Source organism: Ailuropoda melanoleuca, chromosome 8 (assembly GCF_002007445.2).
Source record: "Ailuropoda melanoleuca isolate Jingjing chromosome 8, ASM200744v2, whole genome shotgun sequence".
Taxonomy (NCBI): domain Eukaryota; kingdom Metazoa; phylum Chordata; class Mammalia; order Carnivora; family Ursidae; genus Ailuropoda; species Ailuropoda melanoleuca.
Genome location: NC_048225.1, coordinates 20,895,395 through 20,918,500, shown reverse-complemented (window position 1 = coordinate 20,918,500; position 23,106 = coordinate 20,895,395). Strand labels below are relative to the sequence as shown.

General features: G+C 38.4%; 1 protein-coding gene across 1 annotated transcript; it reads right to left on the bottom strand.

Moving 5' to 3' along the window:
- Positions 1-2,940: 2,940 nt before the first annotated feature.
- PATE3 (prostate and testis expressed 3) lies at positions 2,941-17,301 on the bottom strand. The gene is made up of 3 exons (XM_034665719.1): positions 17,164-17,301; positions 3,596-3,821; positions 2,941-3,065 (listed from the first exon to the last, which is right to left on the bottom strand). The coding sequence occupies exons 1-3, from the start codon at positions 17,299-17,301 to the stop codon at positions 2,941-2,943; spliced, it is 489 nt and encodes a 162-aa protein (XP_034521610.1).
- Between the last annotated feature and the right edge of the window lie 5,805 nt (positions 17,302-23,106).

Sequence of the window (23,106 nt, the reverse complement as noted above, 5' to 3'; positions counted from 1 at the left end):
CTTCTAGTTTTATTGTGTACTTTTCATATTCAACTTATAATTCAGTTTGAATTTGTTCTTTGTGCATGTTATAAGATAGAGGTAATGGATAGAAAAATTTAACTGTGTAGAGGACCCAGAATTAGTATTCGTGCTAATGGAAATGCAGTGTACTATGAAAGGAGCATCTCAAATTAGTTGCAAAGAATATAAACTTTTAAATAAACATCATTGAGCTAATTGGGTAGTTACGTAGAAATACACTGAATTGGGTCAGTTTCTTACAAGGATAAATTCCAAATGGAGAAGTTGAGTGTTAATTTAAATGTAAGTATTAGAAGGAAACATGCATGAATTATTTTCTAACTGGGGCATAAAAGGTGGCTGAATTCCATTAATCATCAGGAAAGTACAAGATATCCTTTACAACCACTAGAATAGCTAAAATTTAAATGACTGATAATAATTGGTGATGGGAAGTATGTGGAACTCTCATACAGGGCTGGTAGAACTATATATTTGTATCACCACTTTCACAAGCTATTTGGCAGTTTCTTTCAAAAGTATGTATATGCCTATATGGTTACCCTATGACTAATGAATTTTACTTTTATTTACTACTCAAGAAATGAATGTGTATGTCCACCAAAACTCTTATTACAAGGATGTCCATAGTACCTTTATTTATAATAGCCCAAACCTCGAAAAACTTCATGTCCATCAATACGAGAATTGATTTAATAAATTATTGTATACGTATACAGTGGGGGGGAGAAAAAGAACAAATTCTTGGTGTAAACAAAAACATGCATTAATCTTCAAAATATCTGGTGAGTGACAGAAGCCAGACTTGAGAGAGTAGTTTGTGTGTACTTTCATTTGTTCAAGTTCATAAATTCAAGAACAGGTAAAATTGTACTATGGTAATATAAGAACAATAACTTTGAGAGTGGGTGGTTACCTGAAGAAACTTACTGGGTTAATGGAAATGTTCTGTGTTTTATCTGGGATGGTGGCTATATAGGTTTATACTTTTCTCAAATCACATCAAACCATATACTTAACATATATTTATTTTATTATATATGAATTATACTTCAATTAAGAAGATAAAGTAATTAGGGGTGGTTGGGTGGCTAATTCAGTTAAACATCAGACTCTTGATTTCGGCTCAGGTCATGATCTCAGAGTTGTGAGATGGAGCCCCCATATTGGGCTCTGTGCTGGGTGTGGAGCCTGCTTAAGATTCTCTCTCTCCCTCTGCCCCTCTCCCCTCCCTCTCTAAAAAAAAAAAGAAGATAAAGTAATTATATTTCAACTCATAATGAATATTAGATCTATTTAATAATAATCAATGGAGGCTAAAGCTGTCAGATAAAAGATTGAAGGGAAACTTTATATTGTATAAAATAAATCTGAGATCAAAAGTATCTGTGTGATCAATCTTGACATCATTAAAACTAGGAAAACATGTGCCTTCAGATATTTCCAATATGCTGGGTCAGATTACCCTTTCTAAACTTACATTTCTATTTTATAATGGTAGCATTGATTATGAATTTTGAAGTAAGATTAGCTAATGAGTTTTGGAAGAATCCCATCAAAAGTAATTGTTGGTTAAGATATTCGAATACTGGGGCGCCTGGATGGCTCAGTCAGTTAAACATCTGCCTTTGGCTCGGTTCATGATCCTAGAGTCCTGGGATCAAGCCCCATGTCAGGCTCCATGCTCAGCGGAGAACCTACTTCCCCCTCTCCCTCTGCCACTCTGCCTGCATGTTCTCACTTGCTCTCTCTTTCTCTGTTAAATAAATTTTTAAAAATCTTTAAAGATATTTGAATACTAAAGTGTCCCACAAAAAGAAATGTCTTTTGCATAATCTACTTCAAGGAAAACACTTAGTATAGTGAACATTCTTTGTTTGGTAAGAAGTAGAGATTACCATTCCTAGTACTCAAGAAAATAGGTATGTAGCCAGAAAAAGCATAAAAGCATCGTTAAGTCCTGTAAACTAAATAGATGCACAAGAAGAATTTCATCAACATTACTGGCCATTCAATTAAATGCAATAAACTTTCACTGGCCAGCTAAAGGCAGCAGAAATGAGTAAGACAGGGATCTGTTCTTGCTGTGATTTGTAACATACTGGGGCAAATAAGACAAACAGAGAAATGATTCATTGGGAGTGTCAAAGTATCCATAAAGTGACTTGGGTATTCAGAGAGGGAGAATTTGTACAGCAATGGTGTGGGTTGCTGGGGAGGTGATAGTGGAAGTGGATAGCAAAAGAGGAAAGGAACAGATTAGGAGAGGAAGGAGAAGAAGGGAGAGTTGCCATGTATCTTGAGTGTACATCTTGACAGACCTCCAAGCAGCCGTGCATGAGCTGTGACTATCACAGAGGCAGGATTTTCCTTATTTTCTGATTTGTACTGACATTGTATATGGATGTACTCTGCAAAGGCTAAGAAAATCATAACTGAGTTTGAAGTGAACACTGTCCACTTGGGAAAATAATGTGTCCATAGAGGCAAATCTCAAGTGTCCACCATCCATTTTGCTGTAATTTCTGCTTAGTTATAGTAAACAATAAATGGGCATTTTAGATCCAAATATTTGTGAACTTTCAGCTGAAGTGTTTCTAGTCCACCTCAACTAATTTAAGCTAATCATAAGGTTTGGGAGCAGTCATGTTTTAAATTTTGCCGTACGGAGCCTCTTGGGACAGGCTTCTTGGAGTATGGAAATGCCATTCCCTGTCATGGGAGAAATCTGTTGTTCAGGATCCTTATCCTCTGACTGAGGTAGAAACCAAGCCGGAGGCATGAAGAAGGATGACACTGAAAGAAAGAGCTGCGGTACATCAAAGATGGACAAGGAGGAAGGCAAGGGCACGCAGAGCATGAAGGGGGAGAAACGTCGACAACATTCTGACTTGAGACCTCAGGAGGGCCAATATTTTAGATTTTGAGGTTACAAAAATTGTGCTTGCAACATTTATGAACGTAAGTCCGATTGTTGAGATCAAAGGTCAAGTCTCTGCAGAATTTCTGACACACCATATATGATAACTGCAGAATGTTACCTGTAATAAGAAGGAACATAGAAAATAGCCCAGTGATCCAAGTTCTGTAAAGACAGGTCAACCTGGCACCAGTCCTGTCTGAAAATTTAATTAGGCATCAGGGTGGGTTTAGGAATGGCTTCGCAGCTTACACCTACCAAAAGGACGGAGGCAGGAAGATGTAGAAATCACTGGCCCCCTTCATGGTTGTTTGCCTGAGGTCCCTAACGACCCTTAATTCTCTACAGCTGCTTCATTCCTATTCCTGGTAGAAGATTAGCAACTAATGCTTTGGTGTCTTCAGAGTTCAAATCTGTTTGGTCAGTTTTATTGGGAATATAGAACCGCCCTCTCCTTCCTCCTGTCTCATCTTCCCCCCCCCCCCCCCCCCCGTCCTCTTCTGTCTGCATGCACAGGGACCTGAGCTCAGGAGCATTCTGCTCTTTGGGCCCTCTCCTGGATTAGCCTGAGTGGAGATATGACATTGCTGAAGTACTCTCCTAAGAATGTTCCAGGAATCTCACAGGGCCTCCCCTGACCCTCTAACTTACCCTGGAAGATCTTTAAAGTCATGCATGACTCGAACTTCTGAGCAACACAGAAGCCAAAGCCCCTTCTACAGCGATCTGTCCGTGTGCGAAGGTGGCAGGTCATGCACTTCAGCGACGTTGCTGCTGGAGAGCATAGAGCTGCTGTGAGACCAGGGGGACTTTGGAAGGAGCTGGAATTATCTAGATTGTGGGGGGTGGGGGTGGGGTGCAAGGGGTGGATGAAGAGCTGGCGGTGGGTAGAAGAGCATGTAGTAAATGGTTGGGAGCTCTTACCAACTTCATAACCCAGAGAAATGCCACTGTGAGAAGAAAAGGATTCTTCTGGTCCCTATTTCAGTCCTCTTCACCTGGATTACTTAGAGCAATGGCATTGGTTTTTCCAGCTTTAAAATAGGTCTATGAATGATGGCCTAGCCTACCTGACAGCAGTGTAGATAGACGGGAGTGTAACAATGAGGGTGAGTGCTTTAAATATTTTACCCAAGCTCATGTTGCTAACATTTGCTGCTTTAAGATATTGTTAGGTAATGTACTCTGTAATTTTGAACTTTGAACTGAATCTATGTAAAGTCCTCATAAATTATGACAGTAACGTGGTGTTGTGGGATGAGCTAATCGAAATACAGGTTTAATAAAAGAAACAAACAAAAATCCTCTCCCTGGTGCACCTAGGTGCGAAAAGAAAGTAACATTTATTAAGTGTCTCATTTGGGCCATGTTCTCTCACTTTGTATCTGATTTAATCATCACAAAAGCTTTGTAAGTATTTCCCCATTTCTCAGATGAGCAACCAGAGGTACAGAGACTTTAAGACAGCGACTAAAGCTTTTTTTAAAAAATCTGATTCTAGAGCATCCAATATTTCGTCTCCTATAATAATTTGTTTTCATGTAAAGTCCCTTGTAAGTGTATCAAAAGCCATTGTTCAGCACTTAAACAAACTACAGAATTATCCATTATAGACTGACCAGCTCTGTCAGCGAATGGGATACAGATTTATGAATGAAAGGATGTCCTCAGGAAAATCTTACTAGGATTTTGAATTATGGAGAATGGTAGAGACAGAATGGAGAAAGAGTATGAAGGGGCAGCCATAGAGGCTTGAGCCCCTGGTGAGGAATGGCAGAATGTTGAGAAGGTCAGAAAAGATGGCCTGTAAGGCAGAAGGAGCATTCTGAAGAATGGCTTCCTCTCCCTCATAAATGTGGTCAAGGCTCAGCCCTCTGTGGGTGCCTACAGTACATGCAGAGTTTCCAGGGGCTCCCTACAGCCTGTCTCTGGAGCCCACTTCTCAGGTCTGTGACTCACCTACAATGAAGCAGCAAAGGAAGAAAACCATCAAGAAGTGTTTGTCCATCCTGAGCCAGAAGTCCCTTGCACAGGAGAAGCCAGGAACTGCAAGAACAGCTCTTCAGGCTATAGGGACGAAACCTTCATCATAGGGTAGGGATTATTCATGCCTAAAGGGAACCAGTCACACAAGGTTTCCTCTGGCAGCTCCAGATTCTCTGTTTACCCCATAGCAAAGTATAATGATAATTAGTAAATTTGGGGGTTTACGTTAAGCTTTGTTTTTTTAAATAAAATCTTTCTCATAGTAATTATTGTTAGAGTTATGACGTTATCATTCTTATCCTAATTTACAGGAGAGGGAACAGGCTTGATGAGGTCTAGCAACTTACCGATGATTACAATAGGGAGTGGAGGCCACGCTTGTAACCACCTTGATTCAGTACCTCTTGGAGACTTTCTAGATTTTATTTTTTTATTTGAGAGAAACCACAGAGGGAGAGGAAGAGGGAGAAGAAGACTCCCGCTAAGCAGGGAGCCCGATGTGGAGCTCAATCCCAGGACCCCGGGATCATGACCTGAGCTGAAGGCAGATGCTTAATCAACTGAGCCACCGAGGCGCCCCATGCCTCTTGGAGATTTATTTACATTCAACAGACATTTACTGGGATCTTTTGTGTGCCAGGCATAGTCCCATGTGTGAAAGTACAACAATGTGTAAGTCAGGAAAGCTCATGTAGCTCCTCACCCTATGGGTGAGAAACAGGAGAGTGAAAGAGATGAAAATACGTCTACTCTATGATCAAGCTGGGCCTTCAACCTAGAACTGCCGATTCTCAGCCCAGGACTACTTCACCTTCACGGAAATCTGTTCTCCACAGCCAGAGACTATTTATTCTGTAGGGCTATGAAATCCCCCCTAGAATTATCACACAACATGATCTTCACCAAACTTATATTGTGAACCAGCTGGTTTTTCTATGATTTAGGTATCTGTCTCTACAAAAGTTAACTCAGTTAAGGTTCACCATGGATAAAGTTCTGGGAAACCATGGCCAGTCCTGGCGTTCCAGGGCTCCTAAACCAATCAGTGAGCTGATGGCACCTTGGCTAGAAATATTAGGAATCTTCCATACAGAACTAATTTAACAACATCTTCTTTCTTGTAGGAACAATATGTTCATTAAAACATCAAGTCTGACATTTTTAGACATCAGGTGAAGATTGGAGGACATAGGTCTTAGTTCAAATGCCACAGAATTTACAATGTTCTTTTTCTATGACCACTCAGAGTGTGGAGCCCATCTTTGCCTAAGAAGAGAGCCAAAAGCCTTAGTCAGGGAATTGGTTTCTTTGAAAAGAATTGATTGTAGAATGGAGAGCAAGACCGAATCTAATTTTCTATTCTGTCATATTTCAGGAGAGCATCTTAGAAACTGAATGGCATTTTTCAGGACTTTCCAAAGGCTTATCAAGAAGGCAAAGCCCTGAGCCTTTGGTGCTTGAGTTTACAAGGCTATTGGAGCATTTCCTTTGTCACCCATTTTCTGGAAGCAAAGGACATTCTAGGTTAAACAGCAGTTGGTTTTCGGGGCCTACTCTTTCCTTGGCAGCTGCTTTCCGAAAGGCCCACTGAGTTTTGAATCTCTCTTCTACTGGATTATTTCCAGTTAGGATTGTGAAATTTTGCAATTCTACCCAAACACTGGGGTCCTCTGACTTACTTCTCATCTTCCGCCAGTACCTTATCCATCAAATTTTCTCTTGAAAACAATTTCTTTCTTCATTTAGCATGACATAGGAAAGAATAAGTATTAGAACCTACTAGAAGCAGTGTGGTACAACAGAAAGAGGATTTTCCTGGGAGTCTGGAAACCTTTGGTTGATTACTGTGTAATTCACGGCATCTTTAGCAAGCCATTTATCCGTGATGTTAGACTTCAGCCATTCTTATGGCCCCTTACAACTTCAACATTCTATGGTTTCATAATGTAAATCATGAGGTTGGGTACTAAGTTCTGTTATTCTGACCTAGCAGTTTGCTTGGCACATGATGATGTGCTGAACATGTGATGGCTAAATGAAGGAGGGAATGAATGAAGGCTAAACCTCACCTGATACCACTACCCACTATCCCACTGATACAGAGTCCCAAATTAATGCACTCCATGACAAGACGGCCATCTACTCAGCATAGATGCCATTTGCCCTGCTCTGAGGAGGAGAAGGCAGAACATTGTGTCCTCATATTCATGGTCTTTCTTGGCTTCAGGGTAGGTAACAGATCTTGACGATACCACAGGTGAGCAACCCTCTTAACTTGTGCTTCTAAATGCTGCTCTTTGTTTTGGGGAATGGACCTTGGCATAGAGTCAGAAATCGGGCTACTTTGTTCCTGGGCTCCCAGGGGCAGCAATGGCTTTCCAGAGTGTGTATAGAGACTAGAGTGTGAGATAATGATTGTTTAAAAAGTCTGGTGGAAAGGAGCCTGTTTGCAGGGCCCAGGGAAGTCACCCTCACACATCCAATTGCTGGTGGGAAAAGAGGTGAAGGAACGAAGAACAAAACCAACATTTATTGAGTGCTTGCCAATGTCCACGCATGAGGCTAACCACTTCTACTTAGATCATTTCATGGAGCCCTCACAACACCCCGGTGGTGAAGTGTCTATCAAGGAGCCCAGCTGAGGTTCAAGCATAGATCATGTCAGTAAAATTCTGGCTTCATTCACAATATTGCTGTTAATGCAATACTTCAGGTGAAAAGTCCCAGTGTAATGAAAAGTTTCAGGGGCGTCTGGGTGGCACAGCGGTTAAGCGTCTGCCTGCGGCTCAGGGCGTGATCCCGGCATTATGGGATCGAGCCCCACATCAGGCTCCTCTGCTGTGAGCCTGCTTCTTCCTCTCCCACTCCCCCTGCTTGTGTTCCCTCTCTCGCTGGCTGTCTCTATCTCTGTCAAATAAATAAATAAAATCTTTAAAAAAAAAAAAGTTTCAAAAAACGCTTTCAGAATTGTTTATGGACTGATCTTATGCATGTGAGTCGCAGATTTTTGTCAGCACCTTACCTTCATTCCTGAGCAAAGTTTATTAATATGGGGTCTAGCGTCCTCTTAGTTTCATGGGTTCTATGAACCTTGGTAGAAAATTTTGTATTTTTCATTAACCTCTTGTCGGGGAGCAAGAATTTCTGTCCCTTTCAAGGTCCTTCTAGCCAGATTAAGAATCAAATTGACATGAAACAGATTAACAGGAGAAAAATCAAATTTAATAGCATACATATGGGGAATCCACTCAGACATGGAAATTCCAAAGACAGGTAGGCAAAATGAGGTATATATGTCCACCCAAACTAAGGAGAAGGGGGTAGGAGTCTGGGACTTCAGAGGAAAGGAATACAACTTACTGGAACATAAAAAAGTAAATGTTTGGTAAACAGAAGTTTGCTGGGCCATTTAGAAACAATGGGACATAGACGGTTAGGTTCCTCCCCATCTACCAAACCTAGTTCTTACCATAGTGCCATTGTATCAACAGTGATAGCTCTCTTCCTGGAGCAGGTCTCCATCTGAATTCTTTCAGGCTGTTGAGAGGTAGGTAAAAAACTTTTCCTGAATCTGCTGCCTTGTGATTGATTACTTTTTTTAAATTTAGATTTTATTTATTTATTTGAGAGAGAGAGAGCAGAATTAGGGGGAAGGAGGAGAAAGAGAGGGAGAAGCAGACTCCTCACTGAGCGGGAAGCCCAAGGTGGAGCTCGATTCCAGAACCCTGAGATCAGGACCTGAGCCAAAGGCAGATGCTTAACTGAGCCACCCAGAAGCCCCTGATGGATTGCTTTTTGACTCAAAATAATTTTCATACCAAAGCAGCCCACCTTGGGGTGGCCTGCTATTGGCTTCTACACTATAAAGGATATTTCTTTTCCTTCCATATTTAATGTTGGCAACAAACTGCAAAATGTTAGCAGTGTCCAAGACTTTATTACTAATAGAAGTAAGTGAAAGAACAGGAATTAGATGTTTTCATTTGCATCTTTGAACTTACTAGGACACAAAGGCCACAGTGGTTGTGTGTGTGTGTGTGTGTGTGTGTGTGTGTAAACTCATGAATGCAAGTGTGAAGCCAGATACAATGAAGTTGCGTCTCACTTCTGTCTGTCTGGAAAATTAGGAATCTTTCCTAATAAGAAAGCTCAGTTTGAAAAACTTGGCATATTTCTGGGGCACCCGGGTGGCTTAGTGGGTTGAGCATCTGCCTTTGGCTAGGCTCATCTCAAAGATACTTTAAACCATCTGAATGTGATAAATGTTTGCACTCAAGGTCAAGAACGTATTGTTAAGGTGCTACTGAAAAAAATCAGAACTTTCTTGGCTAAATTGCCCATGTGAATGAAGAAGGTAGAGGCCAATATCCTTACAAATGTATGTTCCCCCCTCAACTTTATTCTTATATAATTAACATATAGCTTTGTGTAACTTTAAGGTGTACAGTGTGTTGATTTGATACACTTACATATTGCAATAGGATACAACCCAATGGTGGTAGTTAGCTGACTAGTATTGTTGCCTTAGCTAATGACTCTATCCTGTCACACATAATTGCCATTCTTTTCTGTGGTGAGGACATTTAAAATCTACTCCCTTGGCAACATTCAAGTAATGTAGTATAGGATTGTTACCTGTAATCACAATGCTGTGCATTACATTCCTAGAACTTGCTCATCTTCTAACTGTAAGTTTGTATGTACTGTTTGACCAATATCTCCCCTTTTTTCCCCTTGCAAATGTTCAAGTTCCATTTACCAGAATGGAATTGAAATACAAAATTCTGTGTCAATTTATTTGAAAGGAGAAATCCATGATCATCTGGAAACACCCCAGAAGTCTTTTGAAAGTCATTTCTGTCTTGATGACATTAATGTTGAGTCCAGGAATCACACTATTTCATATTTTAAAAATTTTTTTAAATTTTATTTTATGTACGCTCTACACCCAAAGTGGGACTTGAACTCACAACCCCAAGATCAAGAGTCGCATGTTCCACAGACTGAGCCAGCCAGGTGCCTCCACAATATTTTATGTTTTATATATTTATAAATATATATTTATAATATATATGTAATGTAAAATATATTTATATATTGAAATTATTCCAAACCTACAGAAAAATTTCCAAAAATAAAAACAATACAAAGAATACCATTTCTCCTTTCCCCAGGTTCGCATGTTGTTAACATTTAATCCCATTTGCTTTTCTAGTTGCTGTATGCTCTTTCTCATTTACTGCCCCCTTCAGCCCCACCTCATTCCCCACTTTCTGAACCATTTTGGTTAAGTTACCTGCATCATGGCTTTAGAGCACTTAAAACTCTATTAGTGTTTATTTTCTAAGAATAGAGTTATTGTCTCACATAACCACAGTGACAAGTTATCAACTTTGGTAAATTTAACACTGATGCAATACTTTCATCTACTTGATCACTCATATTCTAATTTGTCATTTGACCCAATAATGTCCAATTTCCTCCTTGGGTACAGGACCCAGTCTAGGGTCAGGCATTGCATCTGGTTTCTGCAGCCTTTCTTTGTCTTCCGTGGCATTTATATATATACATATATATCATAGAGTCCTCCCTCCTTTTTATGTGGAACATTTCTCATTTGGAGTTCATTTGATGATTCCTCGTGATTAGTCTTAGATTATCCATTCAAGGCTGAAATATTTTGTCCTTCTTTGTAACATATCTGGAGTACAAAATGTCCATCTGTCCCTCAATTATGATTTTAAAATACATTACATTCTATTTTAAAATAATTTTCTTTATTATAGCTTTATTGTGGTATCACTGATATCCAAAAAGCTGCACTTATTTAAAATGTACAATTTGATAGTATTTGGCATGTTCACGCCTGTGAAACTATCACCAAAATCAAGACAGTGAACATATTCATCAGGTCTAGAAGTTTCCATGTGACCCTTTATAATTTCTTCTGTCATGCCTCTCTTCCATCTCACCTCCCCTCCTAGCATCTGCAGGCAACCACTAAGCTGCTTTCTGGTACTTTTAGATCAGTTTGTATTTCCTAGAATTTTATAAAATGAGATCATACAGCACGTAACTTTTTTTTAGTTTGGCTTCTTTCAGTCAGCATATTTTTTGTGTGATTCATCCACGTTATTGAGTCAATGGTTTATCCCTTTATATTGCCTGGTAGTATTTACTCTGTAGACATACCACAATTTGTTTATCCATTTGTTGAAGGACATTTGAATTGATTCCAGATTTTGGCTATGACAAATAAAGCAATTATGAACACTTATGTATAAATCTTTGTATGGACGTATATACTCTTTCCTCTTAAGGAATTGTCTAAGGGTGGAATAGCTGGGTCAAATGGTAAATATAATTTTAACTCTAAGAAAATACCAAACTATTATCTGAAGTTGTACCATTTTACATACCCACCAGGAGTGCTCACTCACTCGTCCCTCCTCATCCTTGCCAACCCTTGCTAGGATCAGTCTTTTTACTTTTAGCTTTTCTAATGAGTGAAGTGGTTTTAATTAGTGTTTCTCCAATGAGTTCAAATCTTTTGCCCCTTTCATTAATTGTCTCAGATTTATTGGCACATACTTGACATATAATGTTGTGTATGTTTAAGTTGTTAATAATGCTCATTATTATTGTTAAAAAATCCGTAGAGTAAGTAGTTTTATTCCATATTTTTAAGGAAATAGTCCCTCTGCTTCTATTTTCTGGAAGAGATTGTAGAGAATCTGTATAATTTCTTCCTTAAGTTCTTGGTAGAATTCAAGAGTAAACCTATAGAGGGTATGGAGGGGCTCTCTATTTTGGGGGGTTAACCATTGATTCAATAGCTTTAATAGATCTAGACTTATGCAGACTATATCTTGCTTCTGTGTAAGTTTTGGCAGATCATGTTTTATAAGGAATTGGTCCTTTTCATTTAGGCTATCAAATTTGTAGGCATGGTGTTGTTCATAATGTTATTTTATGATCACTTAACATGTCCAAGGGATCGGGAATCATGGCCTCCCTTTCAATTCTAATATTAGCAATTTGTCTTCTCTCTCTCCCTCTCTTCTTAGCTAACCTGGTTAGTGCTTTATCAATTTTATCCATCCTTCCAAAGAACCGGTGTTTAATTCTGTTGATTTTTTTTCCCACTGGTTTTCAATTTGATTGATTTCTGTTCTAATTTGTATTCTTTCTCTTCTGCTTACTTTGGTTTTATTTTCTCTTCTTTAGTTTCCTAAGGTGGAAACTTAGATGACTGATTTTTAAATCTTCATTCTTTTCTAATATATGCATTCAGTACTATCAACGTGTCTCTAAATACTGCTTTCTCTGCATCCTACAAATTTTGATAATATATTCTAATTTTCATTTAGTTCAAAATATTTTAAATTTCTCTTGAGACATCTTTGACCCATACAGTAGTTAGAAGTATGTTATTTAATCTCCGAGTATTTGGGGATTTTTTTTCCATCTATATTTCTGTTACTGATTTCTAATTTAGTTCCATTGAGATCTGAGAACATACACTGTATGACTTGTATTCTTTTAAATATGTTTAATGTGGGGCACCTGGGTGGCTCAGTCGTTAATCGTTTGCCTTAGGCTCAGGGACTGATCCCAGGGTCCTGGGATGGAGCCCTGCATCGGGCTCCCTGCTCCACTGGAAACCTGCTTCTTCCTCTCTCACTCCCTCTGCTTGTGTTCCCTCTCTCGCTAGCTGTCTCTCTCTCTGTCAAATAAATAAATAAAATCTAAAAATAAATAAATATGTTTAATGAGGTATGGTGGTCCTGAATATGTCTATTTGGTGAAAGGTTCATCCAAGCTTGAGAAGACTGTGTATTCTGTTGAATAATATATTCTATAAATGTCAATTAGATCTAACTGATTGATTGGTGCTATTCACTCAGCTATGTCCTTCTGAATTTCTGCCTACTGGGTCATCCATTAATGATAAAGGGGTGCTGAAATCTACAACGATAACAGTGGATTCATCTATTTCTCCTCACAGTTCTATCAGTTTTTGCCTCACATATTTTGGTGCTCTGTGGCAAGGCACATACACATTAAGGATTATGATGTCTTCTTGGAGAATTGACCCATTTTAAAGTCTATGATGCCCCTCTTTATCTCTACAATGATCACGGTGGTCACCATAGGAGCTGAGCTCTGGAGTACCCTCGGTGCCACCCTGTGCTCCTCTTTGAGCATCTCATAGTCTGGGGGAACACCGGTGTGGGCAGTAGGGAAGAAGGGCTGGGAATTGGGGCTCATGGAGCAGCTGTCTGTTATTATCTCTTAAAATCCTGGTTGGCGTTCTCTAATCTTCCTGGATATGAGGTTTGGTGTTTCTAATTAATTTTGAAAAATTCTCAGTCATTACTTGCATTATTTCTTCCATTCCTTTATCTCTTTCTTTTCCTCTGGCATTCCCGCTGTGCATGTTACCCCTTTTCTAATCACCCCACAGGCTGGATTATTCTGTTCTTTTTCATTTTTTTTTCTTTTTGCATTTCAGTTTTGGAAGTTATTCTTGACATTATCTTCCAAGCTCATTGGTTATTCCTTGGCTGTGTAGCTTTTAAATAATTACAACAATAAAACAAAAGCCAGGTAGGCCTACATGAATGTGTGTTAAGGTCCTAGAATTACTGGTAAAGTGGGAAAAGTAATAATTGGCCATTTTCTGTAATAAGTTAAAGATGTAAGCAGTATTATCAAGGTAACAATTTAGAGAAGAGCTTAAATAAAAAGTACAGCAAATAAGTACAGTGAAAATGAAATAATAAATATTTTTGAGAAATCCAAAAGAAGTCCAGGAAATAATTTAAAAGAACCCAAAACAGATAGTTCAAAATAGGAAAAAAAAATTAGGTGCTAAATATAATCTTCTATAGACAGCAGTAACTGAATTAAATAGAAAAGATTAGATATTCTAATTAATAGTCCAAAATTGTGAGATGGTATTTTCAAAAACCCAGCACTGGTATTTATGAGCTCTATCAAAAACAAGATCGATTGAAAGTAAAAGACTAAAAAAAGTCATACCATGAAAACCCTAACTGAAAAAAAAGAAAGCTGGCAGGTTATACAAATATCAAAAAAAAAGTATACTTTCAGGCAAGAAACTTTACGGCTGATGAAGAGAGACTTTTCATAATGAAAAAGGGGTTAATCTACCGAGAAGATATCATAATTTGAAGTATTTGTGCACCTAATAACATGGCATCAGAATATAGAAAACAAAAGAATGGCAGGACTAATAAGGGAATTAAATATTATTTCTCATCTCATTATGAGGTATCTCCTTAGGAGAGATTTTATTACACCTTTCTCAATAGCTGATAGAACAAACATACAAAAAATCAGTTTAAGGATATAGGTTATCTGGGTAGTAAAACTTAAGCTGGTTGACAGATATGGAATAGTACCTCTAACAAAGGCAGGGTACATATTCTTTTTAGGTGCACATGGAATATTTACCAAAATTGGACAATAAATCAAGAGGTAAAAATTCCAAAAGAATTTTTGGAAAGAATTCAGGATATATTCTTTGACCATTGTGGAATTAAGGAATGCATCGATAATAAAAATAAAACTAGAAAATTTCCCTACTGTTTGGAACAAAAAGAACCTTTAAATTACTGATGGATTAAAGAAGAAATCATAATGGAAATTAGAAATAATTTGAAGTGAGTGCTCATGAATGGGTGACATTCATATTGTGGGAAGCAGCTAACACAGGGCTAAAAGGAAAGTTTATAGTCTTAAAATGGATATAGTAGTAAAGAAATAATGCAGAACATTAACTATTTAAGTATCTACCTCAAGGAGCTAGACAAAGGAGAGCATATCAAACCTGGGAAAAATGTAAGAAAGGAAATAAAGAGAAGAGCAGAGGTAAATATTCAAAAGACGAAATCAACAAATCCTAAATGTATTTCTTTGAAAATCACAGCTTTAATGAAGAAAAATGAAGAGAAAACAAAACTTACACGCATATCAGGAATAGGGGAAGAGAGGAGGGGGTGGGCAAAATGGGTGAAGGGAAGTGGGAGGTACAGGCTCCCAGTCACAGAATGAATGTAAGTAACGGGGATCCAGTGCACAGCAGAGGCTGGGCAATGGTATCGTCATGGCGCTGTATGGTGACAGATGGTCGCTATGACACCTGTGGTGAGCACCTGAAACTAATGGAACATTTGTGTGTCAACTCTACTTCCACAAAAATAAATGAATAATACATTTTAAAAACAAGGTTTTTAAAAAGGCAAATGAAAAAACCAAAAAAGAGTAAGAGGAATAAAGAGCTGTATCACTACATTTCCAACAGACATTTGAAAGAAAATAAAGAGGATAGTACAACAATCTATCTATACTGATAAATTTAACAATTTCACAAAACACAACATTTTGAAAAAATCAACTTGTGAAAACTGTCAAAAGAAGAAATATTACTACTAATGAAATTGGATCTGTAATTATAACTCTGTTGCTAAGGAAATCATAACCTTCGATGTCTTTACCAGTGACTTCCCTCAAACATCAAGTGAAAAAACCTCATGGAAATTCTTTCAGAGAACAAAATATCAGGAAGCACTCCCTAACTTAGTTTTATGCGTCCAGGATAACCTTGACATGATAAGGATGTTAGGAAATTTTTTGAGACTGATCTCTCAAACTCTGATGCAAAAATTCCAAAACAAACATTACAAAACTTAATTCAATAATATACAAAAAGGATGGGGCGCCTGGGTGGCGCAGTCGTTAAGCGTCTGCCTTCGGCTCAGGGCGTGATCCCGGCGTTATGGGATCGAGCCCCACATCAGGCTCCTCTACTGGGAGCCTGCTTCTTCCTCTCCCACTCCGCCTGCTTGTGTTCCTTCTCTCGCTGTCTGTCTCTATCTCTGTCAAATAAATAAATAAAATCTTTAAAAAAAATAATATACAAAAAGGATAATCTACTTCGACCAGGTAGATTTACTTCAGGAATGCAAGTGTTGTTTAACATTAGAAGAAGGAGTCAATTTAATTGTCCACATTCATGGAAGAAGAAAAACAAAATATGATGATAAAATTGAGTATCAATTTATAATAAAATTATCATCAAATAGCAGTAGAAGAGAACGTTTTCAATTTGATAAAAAGTGTCTATAAAAATCCACTTAATAGTGAATTATTAAATCAGTAGTCTTTCCAACATATCCATATGGCAAAAGATGTAACTTTTCCTTTACACCGTACAGAACTATTAACTTTAAATGGATCGTATACTGATATGTGCAAACTAAAATGATAAATCTCCTAGAAGAAAACTTAGGAGAAAATATTCACAAGATTCAGGTAGGCAAAGGTTTCTATAACAGAACATGGAAGCACAAATTACAGAAGAAAAAGATGATAAATTTAACTTCATCAAAATGTATGTCTTTTGATTTTTAAAAATCACTACTAAGAAAATACAAAGGTCAGCCACAGTTGAGGAGAAAATACCTCCCATGCCTCATGAATATACCATTTTGTTCGATTAATGAGGCCTTTGGGGCCGTTCCCACCTATCAAGTTATTGAGTCTAAGTTGACTCGCTCCCAAATGTGAATATCAGGCCAGAAAAGACATCACAGGGCTCCCTTGGATCGGCCTTCAGTTTTCATGAGCACTCTGTAGCAGGTCAATAGCTGTTTTCCAAAAGGGCTAGAGCCATGTCAAGGAGGTGACAAGTCCAAATCTCCAAGGAGTATCTCCATGTGGATGTTGCTTCTCTGTTGCCAGAAGCTCCAGCAGATGGTCATCAGTGACAATGCCTGTAGCTCAAAGAGGCCGTTAGTGTTGTAGACTCAGAGATGGAGAGCGGAACAGCACAGCTACGTTATCTGGGCCCCACTGCACGTTTTCCCCAAATCCTGCCATTTGAATCCAGGTGCTTTTTCCCCCTATGGGAAAAAGACCAGGTTGTTTAACAGACACACTTGCCAGGAGATTGTTGTTCTCTGGTCAGGAGTGTGGTGCGCACAGGGAGGAAGAGAAGGTAGTCTGCAGGGATGGCTGGAGCAAGGGGAGGCTTTTCCCTCTTTTGCACTTTGTCTCACTATTAGGACTGCCTCCCTCACTCCTACATAATTCCCATTCTCTGGGGCTCTCTCCTTTTATCCCCGCACGTGCTAATATATCCATTACCTATTGCCCCATAGCCAATTTCCCAAACCTTAGTGGCTTAGGACAGCAGACTGTATTACTTCAAAGTTTTGGGTTAGGAATCGGTGTGGCTTAGCTGGGTCCTTGGCTTCAGAGTCGTTCACAGACACAGTGAAGGTGTTGGCCAGGCTGTAGTCATCTTGTGCTTGGGGAAGATCCACTTCCAAGCTCGCTCGCATGGTGGCTCACAGATTGAGCTCTTCCCTGGTTGTTGGCTTCGGATGAGAACCACACGCCTTGATTTTAGCCTGGTGAGACCCTGAGCAGAGAATCCAGTCACACTGTGCCCACTCTTCTGACCTACAGAAACTGTGAGATCATAAATCTGTGTTGTTTTAAGCCACGTGTGTATGGTAATTTGTTCTGCAACAATAGATGAGTAATACAAACAGCTAGGAGAAGGGGCGTTCCCTTACCTCCCCCCACTTAGGGTGAGAGCACCTGCTACTGGACCCCAGACGTCTTCTCTGTCTCTTAACCCAATCCCGTGGGAGCCCTTGTCCTTCATCTTCCAGAAAGCCATGTCCCTGTCACTATCTCATCCTCATCTCCCAAACTGTCAAGAACAGTGAAGGGTCTGGGGTTTCTCCTACTTGCAAGCTAACAAGCTGGCTTGTTCTTGTTTTGCAGATGCTGGTAGGAGAAACAGAACTCTTGGGTCAGAGACAAAGGACTTTATTTTTTTTAATTTTTATTTTTCGAAGTCAAAGATAGTATTTTTATTCTTCTAATACAACTTCCAGTTTTAGTCAGTGTGCAGATTCAAAAGGTTGCAGTTTTATACTATGATCATACAGGTGGGATTTTTATAGTCTACATGTTTACTTCATTTTTTACTGCAGCTTTTTCCCCGTTTCCCTGGGAGCAAGATGTTGAGGCAAAGGACTTTATTCTCGGTGAGAGCAGAAGCCAGAGCGCCATGTTGCTCGTGTTCCCTGAGTCCCACAGGGCAATATAGCTGAGGCCCAGTGAGATGCTACTCACCGTGGGTTTCTGTCACAGCTGGGGAACACTGAGCTTGAGGAATCGACCACTTATATACTAAGTGGAAGCAAGTCTGCTCTTTGTCCTGAGGGAGATGTTACGTCATTCTTCAACATTTTTTCTCTGTGAACACAACCCTGAGCGATGGCCTGAGAAAAGAGTAGTCAAGGCCTTGCATCTTGGCATACCCAAAAAGAAGACGCTGTGATGCTCGGGGCCAAGGTCCACCATCTCTACTAACCAAAGTTGAAGAATATAAGCATAAATAGTGAAATATTGACCTAAGAAAAACAGAAAGTGAAAAAGGCAGAAATTTTAAAATCTAAAAGAAATGATTTATTGATTTTAAAATGTTGTAATTTTTTAAATAAACAAAAAAGATTCAATATACCCATAAGCTCGGGAAAAAAGAAAACCAAGGAAAAAGAACAGAATACTAAAAATTAATAATCATAAGAAAATTTTTCTGAAATGATTTTAAAAGACTTGAAATTTTACACTGAAACAGCACACTGTGTCACTGATGACAGCAACTTAGAATGCTCAATATCAAGACATATTCTTGTAAAATTACCAAACTTAAAAAAAGGGAAAAAATATCCTTTGAGCTGTTAGGCCAATGTCCATAACTTACAAGGGATAGAAAATTTGTTAATCATTAGACCTTTTTGAAGGAAGTACTATGTTTATGGTATGTAAGGAAAGAAAATGTGAACCAAGGATTCCATACCTAGCAAAATTCACTTAAAAGTGCAAAGAACAATAGAGTGTTTGAACATATAGGAATTTCAGGATTATTATTCCCATAAGCCATTTCTAAAGAATCCATTGAAAAAAAAATGCTTTGGATAAAGGAAATGACTAGAGAGACCTCAACATATGAATTACTGGTGAGTTTCAGTGTAAACCTTCAAGTAAAATAAAAACTCAATGAAAATTAAAAGCCAGAGAAGATAGCATGTAATGGCTCTAGGATGGGATGTAGATACAATATAATCACTTAAAAAAGACAAAAAAGAGTGATGATGGTTAAGAAGTGGAGAGCATATGCAAAATTTTTAAACTATTTTAGTAACTATAATTCGTGGTGGTAGCATTAACATTGTTATGTTTAGACTGTTGTGTGTGTACTGTGGGATAAAGCAAACAATTATGGGATATTCTAACTCTATTCGATTATAATTTTATTCAGTTTTATATATGCCAATATTGTAATTCATATAGATATAATTTTATGTTATGCATGTTATATATGATTCTAATTTTATTCTGTGTCCTTAAGAACCAGAATTTGCAGTTTGAAACAAAAGAGATGTAAAAGAAGTTAAGTATTCGAACGGGAAATATCAGTTGGTACTCACAAGGTATTTGACATCTCTTTATCTATTTATTCCCTGAAAAATTTTAGGAATAATGACCAATTCAGAGGTAAGAAGATTCTGGTCCTGAAATAGCATTTCTGACTACAAAATTACAGAATTTCTTGAATTTCAAGTCTGGGGCAAGCAACATACAAGATAACATCTTTTCATTCCATGTAACAGGATAATTATCAAACACCACAAGGGGCAAAGAGAGGCTTCTTCAAATGGCTCCCATAAAGATGTAATCATTTGAGCTTTAGTAATGATAAGAAATATAGTATATTGAAACTGAAAAAATATGTTTGAATTCATGAGTTCAAAATGATATTAGAAAAAATTGGTTGCTTTTGAAGGGTAATCAGGACCCATATGAATGGAACCACTGGCTAACCAAATAGTAGATCAGGAAAGTGTCTCTATAAAATTATTCCTGCTAACAACTAAAAATGAGTTGGGAGACTAAGTATCACTATTTTGGAATGCAAACTCGCGCAGCTACTGTAAAAAAACGGTATGGAGATTCCTCAAAATATTAAAAATAGAACTATCATATGATCCAGCAATTGCACTACTAGGTATTTACCCAAAGGATACAAAAATCCTAATTGAAGGGATACAGGCACCCACTGTTTGTGGCTGCATCGTGTACAATAACCAAATTCTGGAAAGAGCCCAAATGTCCATCAACTTATGAAGAGATACGAAGATGTGGTATCGATATACAAAAGGAATGTTATTCACCCATAAAAAAAATGAAAGGACACGGATGGAGCTAGAGAGTATTATACAAAGCGAAATAAGTCAGTCAGAAAAAGACAAATACCATATGATTTCACTCATGTGGAAATTAAGAAACAAATTAAGAAACAAAACAAATGAACAAAACAAATGAACATGGCTGTGGGGGGGGAAGAGAGGGAAACCAAGAAACCAAGAAACAGGCTGTTAACTATAGAGAACAAACTGATGGTGACCAGAGGGGAGGGCACTTGTGATGAGCGCCAGGTGACGTACTAAGTGTTGAATCACTAAATTCTACACCTGAAACTGACATTACACTGTAGGTTACACATTACACTGTAGGTTAACCAACTGGAATTTAAATAAAAACTTGGGGGAAAATCGCCATTTTGAAAACCGGATGAATTATGGATCTAAATAATAAGCATAAATGGCTGCTTCCATCACAAAGAGAGAGAAGCCCAGACATATTCTGCCCCTTGTTTAAACGACAGCACATCACCTATTGTCTTTCCAAAGAGATCAAATCTGAGTCTGATCAAGTCTATGGGTCGGGTTTTGAGCTGTTGGAAATATGCGGACATAAGAACGCGTTTAACTGAACCATGAGTTTGCGGTCATCAAAATTTGGCTGTGGGAAACTCCACAAATCAAACAGCCTTGATTTTTCAATAGGTAAATTTCAAGTACATAATTTAAAAGAGTCTTCAAAACATATTAAATTAAAAAAAAAACAAAACTGGGTGAGATGAAGCTATAGTTTCCGAGGATACATATTCCAGTGATAAAATCATAAAGAAATAGAAAGAAGTGATTCCTACAAAATTCAGAATAGTGGACAGTTTGGGTATGAAGGAAAGGGCTGGGACTGGGATGGGCCACATGGAGAGGCTTCCGGCGGGGGGGGGGGGGGGGGGGAGGGGCAAAGTTGGCTTTCTTAACCCGGATGATGGAGCAGTATACAGAGTTTCAGTTTATGGGATGACTTCAATGAGACTGCATCATCACCATTGACCAGGAGTTGAAGAGGAGATCATTGTTTTTTAGTTAATTATTATTAGAGGGAAAGAAATGCCCCAAATCCGGATAGTTATATGACATTCATCAGTATCTGTGTCTGGCAGAGCTGGCTTAAAGGTTTTTTATTCCTTTACTAAATTCAGTTAAAAATGGGCTGGGGGGCGCCTGGGTGGCACAGCGGTTAAGCGTCTGCCTTCAGCTCAGGGCGTGATCCCAGCGTTATGGGTTCGAGCCCCACATCAGGCTCCTCCACTGTGAGCCTGCTTCTTCCTCTCCCACTCCCCCTGCTTGTGTTCCCTCTCTCGCTGGCTGTCTCTATCTCTGTCGAATAAATAAATAAAATCTTTAAAAAAAAAAAATGGGCTGGTATTGAGTATTGCAAATGTACAGAAGAGTGGCCAGACGAGCAATCTAAAAGCTAATGGTGTTGAGAAAGTACTGTATTTGAAATATAACAGCAGGCTTTTCAAATCAATCTCTATTTTTATGTAATAGTCTCCTAATGATTTTTTGATAAAATTTCAGCCTTATCCTCATTTCCTAGATCATTTTGTGAAGGTTAAATTCAGCTTCAGCCGAATAGGATGTTGCTTATTTAGTCTAAAAGGTATATTTGATGTGTTACTAAAATTCACTTCAAAAAAGTCGTCTTCATTTCTTTTTTTTCACCTGCATAATATTCCGTTGTGTGGTTGTATCATAATTTATTTAGCTCTTCCCAACTGGTCCATAGACTTTCTCTTCTTTCTTCCCAACTGGTCCATAGACTTTCTCTTCTTTCTTCTCCCAACTTTATTGTTTGTTATATGTAACAAACAAAATTATATATATTGAAAATGTACAATGCGAAATGATCACCATAGTCAGGTTATTTAGCACATCTATCATAATTACCCCACATAATTACCTCTGTGTGTGTGTGCATACGTGTGCTCATGTGTGTGTGTATGTGGGGAGAATGTTAAGATCTACTCTCTTAGCAACTTCCAAGTACACAGCACAGTATTGTTAACAATCATCACTATGCTGTACATTATTAGGTCCCCAGAACGTCGTCATATACGTGAAAGCTTGTACCCTTGGACCAACCTCCCTATTTCTCCCACCCTGAGCCCCTGGTAGCCACTGTTCTCCTTTCTGTTTCTGAGTTTGACTTTTTTTTTTTAGATTCCACAGATAAATGAGATTAGTATAAGTTGTTTTCAATCCTGCAGTTATCAAGCTATGAAGAACTAGGTGTATTCACCTTTTCACACATGTGCAAGGCTAATTCCACAGAAATGACTTGAGTAAGATCGCTAGATCTTTATAATTTTGATAGCTGCTCTCTAATTGTCTTCCTTACTGGTGTATTCACTTACCCTCCGATAGCAATGTGTGAGAGTGCGGCTTTACTCCAACCTCAGCAATTTAGGGGTGTTATCAGATTCCAGTGATTGCCAATCTGTAATGTCAAAATAGTATCCGAGTTTAGTTTCAGTTCACATTTCTCAAATTATGAGTAAGGCTCAGCACATATTGTATAAGAACCATTTTTATTCCTCTCTCTCTGAACTAATGTTATCATTAATCATCTACCTTCCTTCTTGAACTGTTAATATTTTTCTAATCAATTTTTAGGATTTCTTTTTTTTTAATAATAATTTTTTATTATGTTATGTTAGTCACCATACAGTACATCCCTAGTTTTTGATGTAGTGTTCCATGATTCATTATTTGTGTATAACACCCAGTGCTCCATGCAATATGTGCCCTCCTTAATACCCATCACCGGCCTATCCCAGTCTCCCACTCCCCTCCCCTCTGAAGCCCTCAGTTTGTTTCCCAGAGTCCATAGTCTCTCGTGGTTCATTCCCCCTTCTGTTTACCCCCCCC